This window comes from Aedes albopictus, chromosome 3 (genome assembly GCF_035046485.1).
Source record: "Aedes albopictus strain Foshan chromosome 3, AalbF5, whole genome shotgun sequence".
Taxonomy (NCBI): Eukaryota; Metazoa; Arthropoda; class Insecta; order Diptera; family Culicidae; genus Aedes; species Aedes albopictus.
Genome location: NC_085138.1, coordinates 20,782,643 through 20,797,198, shown reverse-complemented (window position 1 = coordinate 20,797,198; position 14,556 = coordinate 20,782,643). Strand labels below are relative to the sequence as shown.

Below are 14,556 nucleotides of genomic sequence, written 5' to 3'. Positions count from 1 at the left end.
AACTCAATATTTTCAAATTGTCTTCTATGGAAAAGTTGTTGAATTACGTGCCTGGCAGATGAACGGAAGCGTCAATCATATCTTTAACTCTGTAAGTAGGATTTAGGATTTCTAACAGCGTTAAGCCTTCACACGCCTCAACACGTCACGAAACTTTTGTGCTTTCCAGGTAATTCTTCCTCATAGACGTTCAAAGTACTCACCAAAATGTTCAAACAGATGGCAAAGATGACGGGCATCACGCACGAGTGCATATTTTCCAGGGCGATCACGCTCAGGAACCAACAGATGGAGTAGATCGGCTGGAAGAACAGCCCGAACTTGATGGCCCGCTTGAACTCGGTGAAGTCCTGAATGTCCGACGCCAAACTGGGCGTCGACAGCTCCGCCAGCGAGAGCTGGCCCAAATCGATCCGGGTGTCGTAGCACTCGAGGGACTTTTTGAACCCGCTCACGCTGAACCCGTGATGGTGACCGATGGTGGTCTGCTGCGGTAGCGTTACGACGGATTGGCGGTTTTCCATCGTTTGGTTGGCGTACTCCTGGCAGCATTTCTCCTTCAGCTCCAGCTGCGGGTAGCTGTTGCTACGGTTCGCCAGCTGAGCTCCCACAGAAGGCAGTCGCGGGAACATTATGTCGTTGCACTTGGAGGTGGTTTCGATGATGCTCTCGATACTTTCGCACAGTATTGCCGTCTGTTTGCTGGAGATTCTCTTCAGACTGATCGTTCCCAGCACCGTCGTTAGAATGATGAGGAACGAGATCGGGATCATGAAGCTAACGATCATTCCCTTCTGGATCGACATCCAGCAGTAGTGACGAACCTCGAACGTATCGATCGACGAAGCGTAGGAGAACTGAAAGAATAATATTGTCCTAGATCAGAAAGTTTGATTCTTTTCCGTACCCGAACCTCCATTTAGGTAACGAGTCGGGACTGCCCAAATAGAATTTGCACCTAAATCAATGAATTCAGTTCATTACCTAAATGGATTTCAAGGTTGCAAAGATGTTTGAGAAGGGCAAGTGGCTTGCATATGCATAGGGAGGGGGCAAGACTTTCGTGTGTAAATGGGGGGAGGGGGGTCAGAAGCGTTTCAGGAGGTTTCAGAGGGCTATTAGGGGGCTTCATATGCTCTCGGATGAACTTCACGGGAGTTTCAGAGGCGTTCCAAAGCGTTTCAAGGCGTTTCAGGAGGATTCAGAGGTGTTTTAGGGGGCTTTCAGGCTTTCAGGTGCACATGGTTTCACATGGATTTCATTTGTGTTTCAAAGGTGTTTCCAGGCGTTTCAGGAGGTTTCGGAGAGGTTTTGTGGGGCTTCAAAAACTCTCAGGTGAGTTTCATGGAGGCTTTATGGGGGTTCAGGAGGCGTTTCAAAGTGTTTCAATGAGTTTCAGGGCATTTCAGAAGGATTCCATGGAGGTTTCTTGAGGGTTTCAGGTGAAGATATGACGAAGCCACAACTTGAATTTTCAAGAATGTGAAGAACCAAATGACGGATTCCACCGAAAAGTTGATCGATTGGTCACCATCAGCGGCTGACCAATCGATCAACTTTTCAGCGCTTTGCTACATTTGGTATTTCAGATTTGTGTTTTTGAAAATTCAAGGTATGTCTTCGTTCTGTAACCACCTTCAATGCGTTTCAGGAGGTTTCAAAGGGGTTTTAGGGGGCTTCTGAGGCTCTCAGGTGAATTTCACGGTGGTTGTTAATAGGGGTTTAACCCTTTGGAGTCGGAGGGGTTATATGTGACCCCAACATTGAAACGGCTGTATAAATTCACCCATTCGATAAAACTGAATACTGTCTTCAGTGAAGTTGTTGCAAATTGAGTCCTCTATTAGGGGAAAAAATGAGAATATTTGTACTAGGGACTTCATTGATAACCTAGAACATCCTGAACACCATGAAATTTGGAAAAAGGAAATAAAATTGACATACCAGTTGTTCTAAAAGCTGAAATCGGATGTAGGGTACGTTTATATGTATTCATTTAACTTCTGTTAAGAATATCAAAAGGTGTTTTATATTCTGGGATGTTCTAGGTGTTCCAAACTGTCCTATAGTGAAGTCCTTCAAATATACAAGTATAATTTTATGTATTTTCGCCACGAATAATTGCATTGCATAATCTACTGGAATCCGTGAAGCTCTTGGCATCTACAATGTCCTTTCTAGACACTATAGGAATCTTCCAGGTCAGCCAAACTAACTAGGAGTTCAGAACTTCAAGTCTACATTCGTAACAGTAGCCATATCTGTTATACTGAGTAACGTTGTATAATCAACCGCAGTTACCGGAGCAACCTGAAGTCTGCTAGCTTATTATAAACCTTTGGGACATTCAGGGTCGCCCAAACTATTCTATAATGCAGTCCTTCAAATCTACAAGAAAAACTTTATGTGTTTTCGTCACAAATAATCGTATTGCATAAACTGCTGGGCTCGGCGAAGCTCTTGAAATTTCAACTGTCATTTAGAGACACTATGGGAATGTTCCAGGTCTGACAAACTTCAGAACTTCAGGTCTACTCTCGTAACATCAGCTATATCTGACATACTAAGTAACGTTTCATAATCAATTGCAGTGACTGAACCAGCCTGAAGTCTACTATGTATTATTATGAACCTTTGGGATTTTGCAGGTCGTCCAAACTATCCTGAAGTTTAGCTCTCGATAGTAGCAATGAACTTTAAACTGTAATATGTAATCCCCCTGGCATATCATGAGTCATTTCATCAAGATAGTTTTGAGATATTCTAGATCAACAACACTACTCCGAAGACCATAGCTGCAGGTCTACACTTGTGATAATAGCTTTTGCCACTACGTTAAGTAGTGTTGTTATACATTTTTGGGATATTATGGGCTTTCTTACTGTTATGAAGCTTTGTTGATACATAAAAACAACTACTGTAACTATCAGAAGACTTACTGGACGTGATAGATTGCAGCCTTTAATGAAAGAAGTTACGGTTACACCCGTAGACTTAAAGATCTAAACTCAAGAACAGTTTGGATGGCCTAAGATATCCCGACTGATCTGATACTGTCTATTAACCTTTCAGAAGACTTACTGGACATGATAGATTACAAATCTTAGCTTTGTTTAATGAAAAAAAAGTTACTGTTGCACCCGTAGACTTCAAGATCCAAACTCAAGAACAGTTTGGATGCCCTAAGGTATCCCGACTGATGTGATGTTATCTATTAACTTATCAGAAGATTTACTGGACATGATAGATTACAAATCGTTGCTTTGTATAATGAAAGAAGTTACCGTTACACCCGTAGAGTTTAGGATCTAAACTAAAGAACAGTTTGGGTGACCTAGAATATCCCGACTGATCTGATATTGTCTATCAACCTTTCAGAAGACTTCTGGGCATAATAGATTGCAAATCGCAGCTTTGTATAACTAAAGAAGCTACCGTTACATCCGTAGACTTTAAGATCTTAACACTAGAACAGTTTGGATGACCTATGATATCCCGACTGATCTGATACTGTCTATTGAAGTTTTAGAAGACTAATTGGACATGATAGATTACAAATCATAGCTTTGTATAATAACCCGCAGACTTCAAGATCTAAACTCAAGAACAGTTTGAAAGACCCAGGATATCCCGACTGATCTGAAATTGTTCATTAACCTTTCAGAAGACTTACTGGGCATGATAGATTACAAATCATAGCTTTGTATAATGGAAGAAATTACCGTTACAACTGTAGACTTTAGGATCTAAACTCAAGAAGAGTTTGGATGACTTAGGATATCCCGACTGATCAGATATTGTCTATTAACCTTTCAGAAGACTTAATGGGCATGATAGATTACAAATCGTAGCTTTGTATAATGAAAAAAGTCACCGTTGCCCCCGTAGACTTCAAGATCTAAAATCAAGAACAGTTTGGATTACCTAGGATATCTCGACTGATCTGATATTATCTATTAACTTAATATTTACTGGACATGATAGATTACAAATCGTTGCTTTGTCTAATGAAAGAAGTAACCGTTACAACCGTAGACTTTAGGATCTAAGCTAAGGAACAGTTTGGGTGACCTAGGATATCCCGACTGATCTGATATTATCTATCAACCTTTCAGAAGGCTTCTGGGCATAATAGATTGCAAATCGTAGCTTTGTATAACTAAAGAAGCTACCGTTACATCCGTAGACTTTAAGATCTTAATTAAAGAACAGTTTGGATGACCTACGATATTCCGACTGGTCTGATACTGTCTATTGAACTTTCAGAAGACTTACTGGACATGATAGATTACAAATCGTAGCTTTGTATAATGAAAAAAGTTACCGTTGCACCCGTAGACTTCAAGAACAGTTTGGATGCCCTAAGATATCCCGACTGATCTGATATTATAACCTATCAAAACATTTACTGGACATGACAGATTACAAATCGTAGCTTTGTATAATGAAATAAGTTACTGTTATACCCGTAGACTTTAGGATCTAAACTCAAGAATAGTTTGGACGACCTAAGATATCCAGGAAAAAACATTCCGTTTGACCACCAAAACTACAGAGAAACGTAGAAAAAACTCCATAATAACGCTTGGAAAAATCCGGCTTCAAATGGTGTTTCATAGTGTCGTTTCTAGGCGTTTTTATGCGTTTCAGAGCGTCCCGCGTTCAAAAGGCTTTTAGGGGGGCTTCAAAGGCTCTCAGGTGAATTTCACGGAGGTTTTAAAGGGGTTTCAGAGGCGTTTCAAAGCGTTTCAATGCGTTTTAAGAGGTTTCACAGGGATTTTAGGGGGCTTCAGAGGCTCTCAGGTGACTTTCACACAAGTTTTAAAGGGGTTTTGGAGGCCTTTCAAAGCATTTCAGAATATTTCACAGGAGTTTTAGGGGGCTTCAGAGGCTTTCAGGTGAATTTCATGGAGGTTTTGTAGGGGCTTTAGAATCGTTTCAAAGCGTTTCAAGACGTTTCAAGGATTTCCAATGCGTTTCAGGGCGTCCCAGGAGGTTTTAGGAGGGTTTAGGGGGCTTCAGAGACTCGCAGGTGGATTTCTCGCAGGTTTCATAGAGATTTTGGAGGCGTTTCAAAGCGTTTCAATGTATATCAGGGCGTCCCAAGCAACATGACTTGTTTCAAAGCCAGTGACAGCAACCTTTGTGCAATTAATTCACTGTCCGTATCATAGACGATAGAACTGTCAAAATGAAAAGACGTGCAAGTTTTTCGCAACACATTTGGAACAAAATCTGAACAAACAAAGTTAGAGTTAGATGTTGCATGACTGTAACATAGCACATTTAATGCACGCTGACTGCGTTATCTTTTTTTGGAGAATATGTAAGCTCCGCCTTCACGGATCGATATCAAACACGAGGTATCTGGTGATTTCTATGTAACATAGCCGAAACTTTACGAAATTTGGAGTTTTAATGCAACTTAATTGACAAGATGGAATTTGCGTGTGCTTTCAGTGCAACTCATTTAGACCAAAGCATAGAAAGCCACATTTTGGATAATATTGCAGGTGCTGCTTGGGGTTTCAGGAGGTTTGAGAGTCGTTTCAGAGGGTTTTAGAGGCTCTCAGGTAAATTTCATGAAGATTTCATGGGGGTTCTAGAGGCGTTTCAAGGCATCTCAATGGTCTTCAGAGTGGTTTCAGGGGAATATAGAAGCCAATTTAACTTTTCCTCTATTGCGTAAAGCTCTTAGAGATAACCAAATACGTTGGTTGGTCCGATGACCTATACTTAAGGAAGTTCTTGAAGATCCTCAAACTGATCAAGTGCGCGGCACATAGCTATATGAAGCTGTGTAAGCATAAATTTCATTCATAATGCTCCAACAGATCTTTGCTAACACTTGTAGATTAGATGGCTTTAACTTCAGGGAGTTTTCGGATACTCGTATATAATCATAGGACCCACCACTTGATAGAACATAGATGCCTGGGGCTGTGTGAATATAATCTCATTCTTAATGCTCTTAGATACAAGTAGTAGCCCTCGTAGATTCGATGACCCATACTCAAGGGAGTTCTTGGAGAATCATTGGTAGATCCGATGTCCTATACGCAAGAAAGTTCTTGGAGATCCTCGAACTGACAACGAACTCACCACTCGATAACAAAGAGTAACATGAGGCTGAGTAAGCATAAATTTCATTCATAATGCTCCAATAGATTGTAGATCAGATGGCCTAAACTCCAGGGAGTTCTCGGATACTCTTAAACTTTTAACCCTTTAACACTCCGTAAACGACCCTGAACCCTTAATTCTGCTTTTTTTTCGTAAACCAACTTTATCTTGAGTACCTACTCCAATTGCTCGGAACATAATCAAATTCCATTTAGGTAACGTTACGAATTTTACCTAAATTGAGGTTTCAGTGTATTCATTATTTCGTACTCGAGTTATCAAGATGCGAAAGCAATCCCGTTCTGGTAGTACCCAGACAACCAGTTTACACGTATAATGAAGTTTATATTCATGTTATACTACTTTTATGCGGTAAAGTTACATCGCATAAGATGCAGTAAAAGTGCCTTATGCGTACAAAAGTGGAGGCGCTATACGTGCATTGACGGAAAAATAATAACGCTATATGACTTCAGGCGATATCTTATGCGATGCACGGTGTGAACTATTGCGACGTAATATATCATCTTATGCGACTTAATAAATTCGAAAAAAAAAATTCTTGCCACCTCAGTATCGAACTAAGAACCTTTGGATTTTCAAGCCACACTTCACACTGAACACCGAACACTACTTATGAATCACACTGATTAAATCTCATGACCTTCTAACTCACCTCAGTGTTGGAATGCACTTGGTTTCCATGCGCTATCTAGAGCTCAACATGACGAAATGTGATTTCCCGCATAGTTATCACTACCTCTCTCTTGCTAGCACCACCCATTATGAATTATCAGATCATTAAAACAAAAATGATGACTATATAACTTATTTTGTAACCATAAATATGACTGTTAACTTTCTTGTAACTTTTTGGCACTCCAACAGCACCTTTTTCATTGTTGTTCACATATCACATCGCAATATACCAACGTTAACGATTCTAGCTTATGCGAGTTTGTATGCACATTTTAACGAGTTTATTTTTACTTTTATGCGATTTCGTTTGTACACCAATGCGAGTTTCACTGACATAATAAGAAAAGTGCCAAGCGAAGTCGTATAATCATCGCACTGCGCAATTATGCGAATTCAATTTACACTTTGCGAGTCTGCTCGAACTCCTATGCGAATAAGTAAAGTTTGTCGCAATAAAACATCAGAATATCGTCTACTACGATGTAGTTCTACATTATAAAAGGTAATTTGCACTTTTATATGATTTTACTAGATACATCGCAATAAGTTCAAAAAATAACATCATATGCGATGAAAATTATCATTCAGCCGTATATATATATATGCGATAGTGAGTTAAAATAGTTCTTTATACGATGTACAGCGTATTTCTGGTTGTCTGGGTAGGCATGTTGGTTCACATGAAGAGGCATGTTAGCCAGATGAACATTACAATCACAATACGTTTTAAGCAAAGCAAAGAGCAATTCATTGCTTTTTCATACGACGCACGACGCTGGATAAATTTTACAGTAATATCACGTCAGGATCCCGATGAGATACATCGCATAAAAGGCTATTTGGTAATTTATATAGTAACGATACTGCGAGCCAAAGCCAGAGAACTACAAGACCAAGAGAAGACGTTCATTCGAAGATATAATATCCACAAATTCGGGGAACTAAAACTAACGTTGAACTATGTCAGTATAAGGAAAAAATCTTACCAAAACGTAGACCGCCGGGACGCCATACCCCATCAGGTAGTTGTACTTCAGCTTGGGTCCACACTCGTTCACGATCAGGTCGTAGATCACGTAGATGTAGATGAAGCACCAGATGCTCGTGCACAGGTGCAGATAGTGCAGCACAATGGCAATCAGTTCGCATTTCACCGGATTGCGCGTGGCCTGCACCCCGAGTACAAAAGCAAAGTTGGACGCCGCCAGGCTCAACAGCAGGTTCAAACAGATCGGGTAGAACGTGTTGAAATGCCGGGGCCGGCGATTCCGCAGGAACAGTATTATTGCCGTCAGTATCTGGGGCGCCAGAGCGAACACGGCCCCTATCACAATTACGTTTCCGCCCAGGTCCTTCCGGAGCGTTCCGTTCGTGCCGTAGTAGATGTACATGATGTTGTCGATGAAGTCGTGCCCCTTCATGTCGTTGTTCAGACTGTCAAACGACCCGTCGTCGTCGATTCGTGCCTGGGGACTCTTTCGGAGGGATTTGCCCGAATCTGCGGAACGGAGTCTGGATTGTAATAACTCCTCGGAATTAACCCTCTAATACCCAATCCCGCCTTTAGACGGGGTATAGTTTGAGCATTTTTGTAATTTTTGTTTCGTGGAAAATCAAATTTTTTATATTTTTGGCTGATATTTAGGACTGTTCTGTATATCTAAAAATGGTTTTTGGTGTTTTTTAAAGCGTATTTATATTTTTTAAAAATCATTGAAAAATTGATGTTTTAGTCACCACTTAGAAGTCATTGTTTATTTTGTATTGAATCGCTGCAATTAACATATTTTAAATTTTTCCCAAATCATTCTATCCTTGTTTAATAGTTTAAGGGAATCGAATACACTTTAAAATTATTTTCCATGAAATTACACGGAAAATGAAATTTTCTGTGAAAAAAATTTAAAACAATAATATTTCAACAATAATCATAAAATCTCAAAATGTTTTCATCTCAAAAAATCCGTTCCCCAAATTGGCTTCCAGGAAAAATATAAAAGTGTAGGGATGTTCAAAAACAAAAATTAGAAAAATCAAAAACTGAAATTCATGAAATCGATAATTAAAAAGAATCATCTTCCAAAACATGTTTAAATCGATTTAAGATGACCAAAAATGATATTTAGATCAAAATCAAAAATTTGGGTATTAGAGGGTTAACTCAAGGGATACTTACAAACTTTGATGACATTCTCCTCCCCGGGGAAGCGATTCCGCTTCATAGTGCTCTTGTTCAGGAACGTTGCGTAGATATGATCCGGATCGGGATAGATGTCCGGCGGACGGGTAACTTCCGTTTCCTGCGATGCAGCACTACTACTACTACTGCTGCTGCTAGTACTGCTAGTACCATCTTCCGGTGGATCCATAGCCAACGGAAGTGGTGGCACTCGGTAGCCCAGCTCGGCGACACCTTCTTCGTACTCACGGTTGTACGCTTTCCGCGAGGGTTCCGCGTCGTAGTCGTAGAAGATGGGCTCCATGATGTCCGCCGCCGGGCGGGTGTAGTTGATGAAGTCGTTGATGTACCGGGCCTCGTAGTTCGGGTACTTTAGACGCGCTGCGGTGGCTTTCGCTGGAAAGAGTGGTAAAAATAGATCTGTAATAGAACTTTCTTTCGGCTTTGCGTCATTTGGCATAGGGTCATTTTCCATAATGGACATTTAACATAAAAAGAGAGTCAAAGTTTTGGTTATGTCAAATGTCCATTAAGCCAAAGGACTTTATGCCAAACGGCCTTAGTTCAAAAGACTTAATGTCATTCTGTTCATGTGATTTGAATAATGTAAAGTTATTATCTCATTCCAAATTTACAGTTGTTGGTTTTGTAAGGACACAACGTTGAAGATAATTTCAGACCAAGTTCTTATCGGCAGAAAGAACTTCAAAAAGGTGTACATGAAAGAACAAAATTTCTTCACACAATTCGGCTCAAGTGTTAACAATCCCTTTTCAACTCCACAAGCACCAGCAAAAATTTCGTGACCACGCTACATCAAACAGTGCTCAGTCAGTGTCAGTAGTGGAAGACTTGGCCCCATTTTGGTCGCTCGATGGGCCACTTGAGCGTAAAACTTTATGTCCTTTTTTTGCGCTTTTCTCTATCGGTTGGATAGTCGCAAGAACTCTAGCACCTTCTCCAACCCAGCTTGATCTTTGTTTTTGCATTCCGAACAACTCCTCGTCCGTCAACGCGAACCGAACAGCCACTTGAATTTAGTAGGAAGCTTTCGCTTCCTCCTTCTGCTCCCAAGGAGCAGGTCGCCTACCAAGGGTTCATTCGATTCGGGTCGTCGAGTGTAACCACATTTAAATTTTTCGTTGTCTTATTTCGTCCTTTTTATTACGGCATAACGACATTGCGAAACTTTGAAGTCTAGTCAGTCGTCATCCATTTGCGTCGCATTTCCATTGATTGATCAAACTTTTTTGCTCATCAACTATTGCAGTTTATGGCGAGAGAACGAGAATGTGGACGTTTCCCTCATAAACGTTTGATTTTATTGAACTGTGCCTAATATCAACCTTTGATGTTTGACGACGATTATATTGTTCTTTCTTTTTATGTTGTGTTCATTTCACAGCAGTCGAAAGGACGTGACCAGGCGAGCTCTCTCTCGGCCATTATAGGATTACGTCAATCATGTCGAAAAGTCAGACCTTAATCCCCCAATTTAGAACTTTATTTGCCAAAGCTACGACTTCACTGGCGTATAGCAGCACAGATTTCACGTTCAAGTTAAAAATTCGGATTTTGGTGCGTCGACTGATCTGGTTGTTTACCATACATTTCTTAAACTCGCAAAAGCAGCCCTCGCTTTCTCGATCCGTGCACCTATGTCGATCTTGGTGCCGCCATCGGCCGCCATTTGGCTACCAAGATATTGGAAGCTTTCAACATTCTCCACTGATTGCCCAGCTACCGTAAAGCTGGAAGGGTTGACCGTGTTTACATCCAACGATTTGGTCTTGTTGACGTTGATGGTAGGACCTGCCGCTGAGGAGCGATTGTCAAGATCATCGAGCTTGCTCTGCATATCAGAGCGCCGTTGAGCTAAAAGAGCAACATCATCAGCCAATTCGAAGTCATCATTAGGTGCTTCATGATAAAGGGTTGCCACAGCAATCCACGATTTGGTTCACGGTGAATCGCACCTACCAGGATCTCGTCGATTACGATGAGGAACAGTAGCGGTGATAGTATACAGGCTTGGCTCACTCCAGCAACGACCCAGATGGGATCATACAAAACGCCGTTGTGCAGTACTCTGTACGAAAATGCCCTGTACTGTGCTTGAATGAGGCCGATGAGGGCTTTCCACATGTTTCCGTGATTGAGACGGTCAAAAGCTTTTTCGTAATCAATGAACACCAGGTAGAGAGACTCTTGGAATTCATTGATTTGCTCCAGAATGATACGGAGTGTGACAATATGGTCCACACAGGATCGTTCGGCACGGAATCCTGCTTGCTGCCGTCGGAGAGTTGCGTCAATCTTCTCCTGTATACGGTTTAGGATCACTTTGCAACGATACAGTAACATGATGCTCCGCCAATTATCGCATACAGTCAGGTCACCCTTTTTGGGTACCTTTACTAAGACGCCTTGCATCCAGTCGGTCAGAAATGTCGCGATTTCCCATATGTTGCAGAATAAATATATCTCTAATATCACCTAAAACCCTGAAGCGCCTTGAAACCTATCTGAAAATCCACTGAAGTTTCCTTAAAAGTCCCCTAGAATTCCCCTGCATCCCTTGGAAATCCTTCCGGAACTCTCTGAAAGACCCTGAAGAACATTGAAACTCTTCTAACACGTCCTTGAAACTCTCGTTAGAAGCCCCAAGGAAAACACGATAAAAAATGAAAATGAAAATCATGAAAATTTGTAAAATTTCGACTACCGAAGTGAACCGTTCAACAATTAGCGAGAATCGGTCAACATTAGGATGAGCTAGCTTAACCCTTTTGGGGCCGGACGTTTCACATATGACCTCGGCGATGAAACCCAGCAAGCCTACTGAAAACTTATGCACGGAAAAATAAATAACAAATTTTTTTCAGTACTATCCGTTCAACGATTGGCAAATTACCCCTTTTTCAGAAATCACCGGGGACATTCGGGGAGGGAGCGAAGCCACGCTTGTCCACGATGAGGGGGAAGCACGATCAGTTATGCCTGCACTTTGCACATCGCGATCGAAATTTGTTTGGGATTTTATATGGGAAAACATACTTTTTTGAATTTCCCTTATAACATATTAAAATTATTCTGATAGTATGTAACCGATTATATCAAAGTATAGCCTCGGAGTTTGCCGAAGACCGCAAAGCGATCCAAATCTTGTGACAAAAGTGTCACCGTCTACTCTCGTTGGTTTGATCGCATCTAATCTGAACATTTTTTAGTTTGACCTCCGCTAATCTGCACATCGTTCAAACTGAAAATGGTTCAAACATCATTCTGCTCATGGAACGGGGTGAAACGGAACGCAAAATCAAAACACAACAGCAAAAAGGGTTATCATCAGTGTGTTTTTCGATGCCCACAGGGTTACTAGAAGTTCAAATTAAAAAAATGAACCCCGTTGGTTTGCATAAGTTCTCGTTCAAACCAACGGGGGCAGACGGTAACATACTGACCGCCTGATAGTGCTTAACATTTAACATGTAAAGGAATAACATCAATAATGAAATTTCAATTTTTAGCAGCCAAGGGTATAACTTTTCCACGTGAATTGGATCGCTTTGCGGTCTTGGACAAACTTTTTCGACACATCCTCGGCTATACCTTGACTATACGTTTACATGATCGATTATATCATCGTTTTCCAACCTTGACTCACGCGACCCCCCAGTCTGGTGTCACCCCGCTTTTCGTAGAACAATCGAAGCGTGTCTGCAAGCAGTTGGGGGGAGGGAGGTCTCTAAACGAAGATTGGGAAACTATGGGTTATATAGTACCGTCTACCCCCGTTGGTTTTACCACATCTAATCTAACCACTTTTTAATTTGACCCCCTCTAATCTGCACATCGTTCAAACTAAAAGTGGTTCAAATGTCATTCTGCCCAAGGAACGGGGTGAAACGGAACGCAGAACCAAAACAAAACAGCAAATAAAGTTACCAGCAGTGTTTTTTTGATGCCAACAGCGTTACTACCCGAGCAGGAGAAAATAGCTGAAGAATACCAAACTCAGGTATGGAAAACCGAATACCTACAACCTGATTGAGTTATTAAGAAGCCCTGCATAAGAGGTAAAATACCTAAAATAATAACTGGTGTATATTCTGTGCATAACACGTGAATAATGACCTCAGGTATGGCAATACCTAAATAATAATCGGCGATTTTTCCATACAAATAATGATTTTTTCATAATGGAATAATACCTCAAGCAGTCCTCAACACCAAGCTAATAACTCATCGAGGTATTTTATCAATACCTAGATAATACCAAAATAAGTTATTTTCTATCCTGAGTAACCGACCAATACCTCGTCTTGGTATGATACCTGACTTTGATATGCTGCAGTTATGTGCCATTTATTCATTCCTGCTCGGGTTAGTCTACATTTTGCGTATCACCAACTGGCCAACTGACTGACGGAAGGTTAAACATTATTTTCTATATTCTTTTATGAATTTCTTCGGGGATTTCTGCAAGGATACATCTCGGAGTTCCATCAATGGGCATTAGATTATTTTGTAAGAATAATGTCGAATTTATTAAGAAATTTCATCAAGTAATCTCTTGGGAAGTCCTTCAAAGATTGCTTTACCATTTTCTTAAAAAAAATAAACCTTTCTGAATAATAATTTGTCTTCAAGAATCTTTCAAGTGATTAACGCAAGTGTGTCATTCAGTATATCGCTAAACACTCCATCAGGTATTCTTACAGTGTTGTCTACGAGCATGTTTTCAAAAGTACTTTAGAGTACTTTGAAAGATTCATGCAAAGGTTTTATCAAGTATTTCTCGAAACATTTGTTCAGGAAGTCCATCAGGGATTCATTAATTACTCTGAGGATTCATCTGTAAGATCAAAGAATTCTTAAGAAATTCTATAAAAAAAACACTATAAAAGTTTTCCAATGATTTTTTTGGAACCAGATATTTTTCTAAGTAATTACATCGGAATTCCGTCAGAGGAAGAAAAGTCCTTCCAGAATTTCTTCAAACAGTCCTCCATGGTTTCTTTCAGGAGATCCTCCAAATATCCCTCAAATGATTTTTCCACGGCAGTCAAGCATTCTCCATAGATACATCCAAGAATTCATCTTGACATTTCCTCAACCATTCATTACTCATCTTGGCGTTCCTTTGAAGATTTCTTAAGAATTTCTTCCAAGTATTCCTTAAGAAATTCCTCCAAGGATTCCTCCAATAATTAGTGCAACATGTGCAAGGATTCTTCAAGGAGTTTCTCTAAAGTTTTATTAAGAGATTCATCCTAGATATTGAGCATGAGCATAGATGACCGTACAATTCGTAGTTGCTACTCCGTGATTGACCAGAACAATCCAAATTGCGCAAGGAACCAACAAACGGAGCTTGGGAGTAGCTACCGCTCTCAATGTGCACAGTTCGAGAATTCCAGACTTTATTAGTCAATAACGGCGCCGGCCACGTCCTTACGGTCATCGAGGAAGGAAAGGAATGTTAGTGTGACGTACGTTGCTACTAGAGACCGAGATCACCTCATCTTCTCCACGACTGTCACGGGAAGGAG

At 40.7% G+C, this 14,556-nt stretch overlaps 1 protein-coding gene across 1 annotated transcript in view; it reads right to left on the bottom strand.

Moving 5' to 3' along the window:
- The window catches only part of LOC109418312 (uncharacterized), a 55,150-nt gene that overhangs the window by 29,488 nt on the left and 11,106 nt on the right, over nucleotides 1-14,556 (bottom strand). The window contains exons 2-4 of the mRNA XM_029864139.2: nucleotides 8,999-9,397; nucleotides 7,809-8,320; nucleotides 204-857 (exon numbers count right to left, since the gene is read on the bottom strand). Coding sequence (XP_029719999.1) covers nucleotides 204-857; nucleotides 7,809-8,320; nucleotides 8,999-9,397 — 1,565 coding nt within the window. The remainder of the gene's footprint in view (nucleotides 1-203; nucleotides 858-7,808; nucleotides 8,321-8,998; nucleotides 9,398-14,556) is intronic.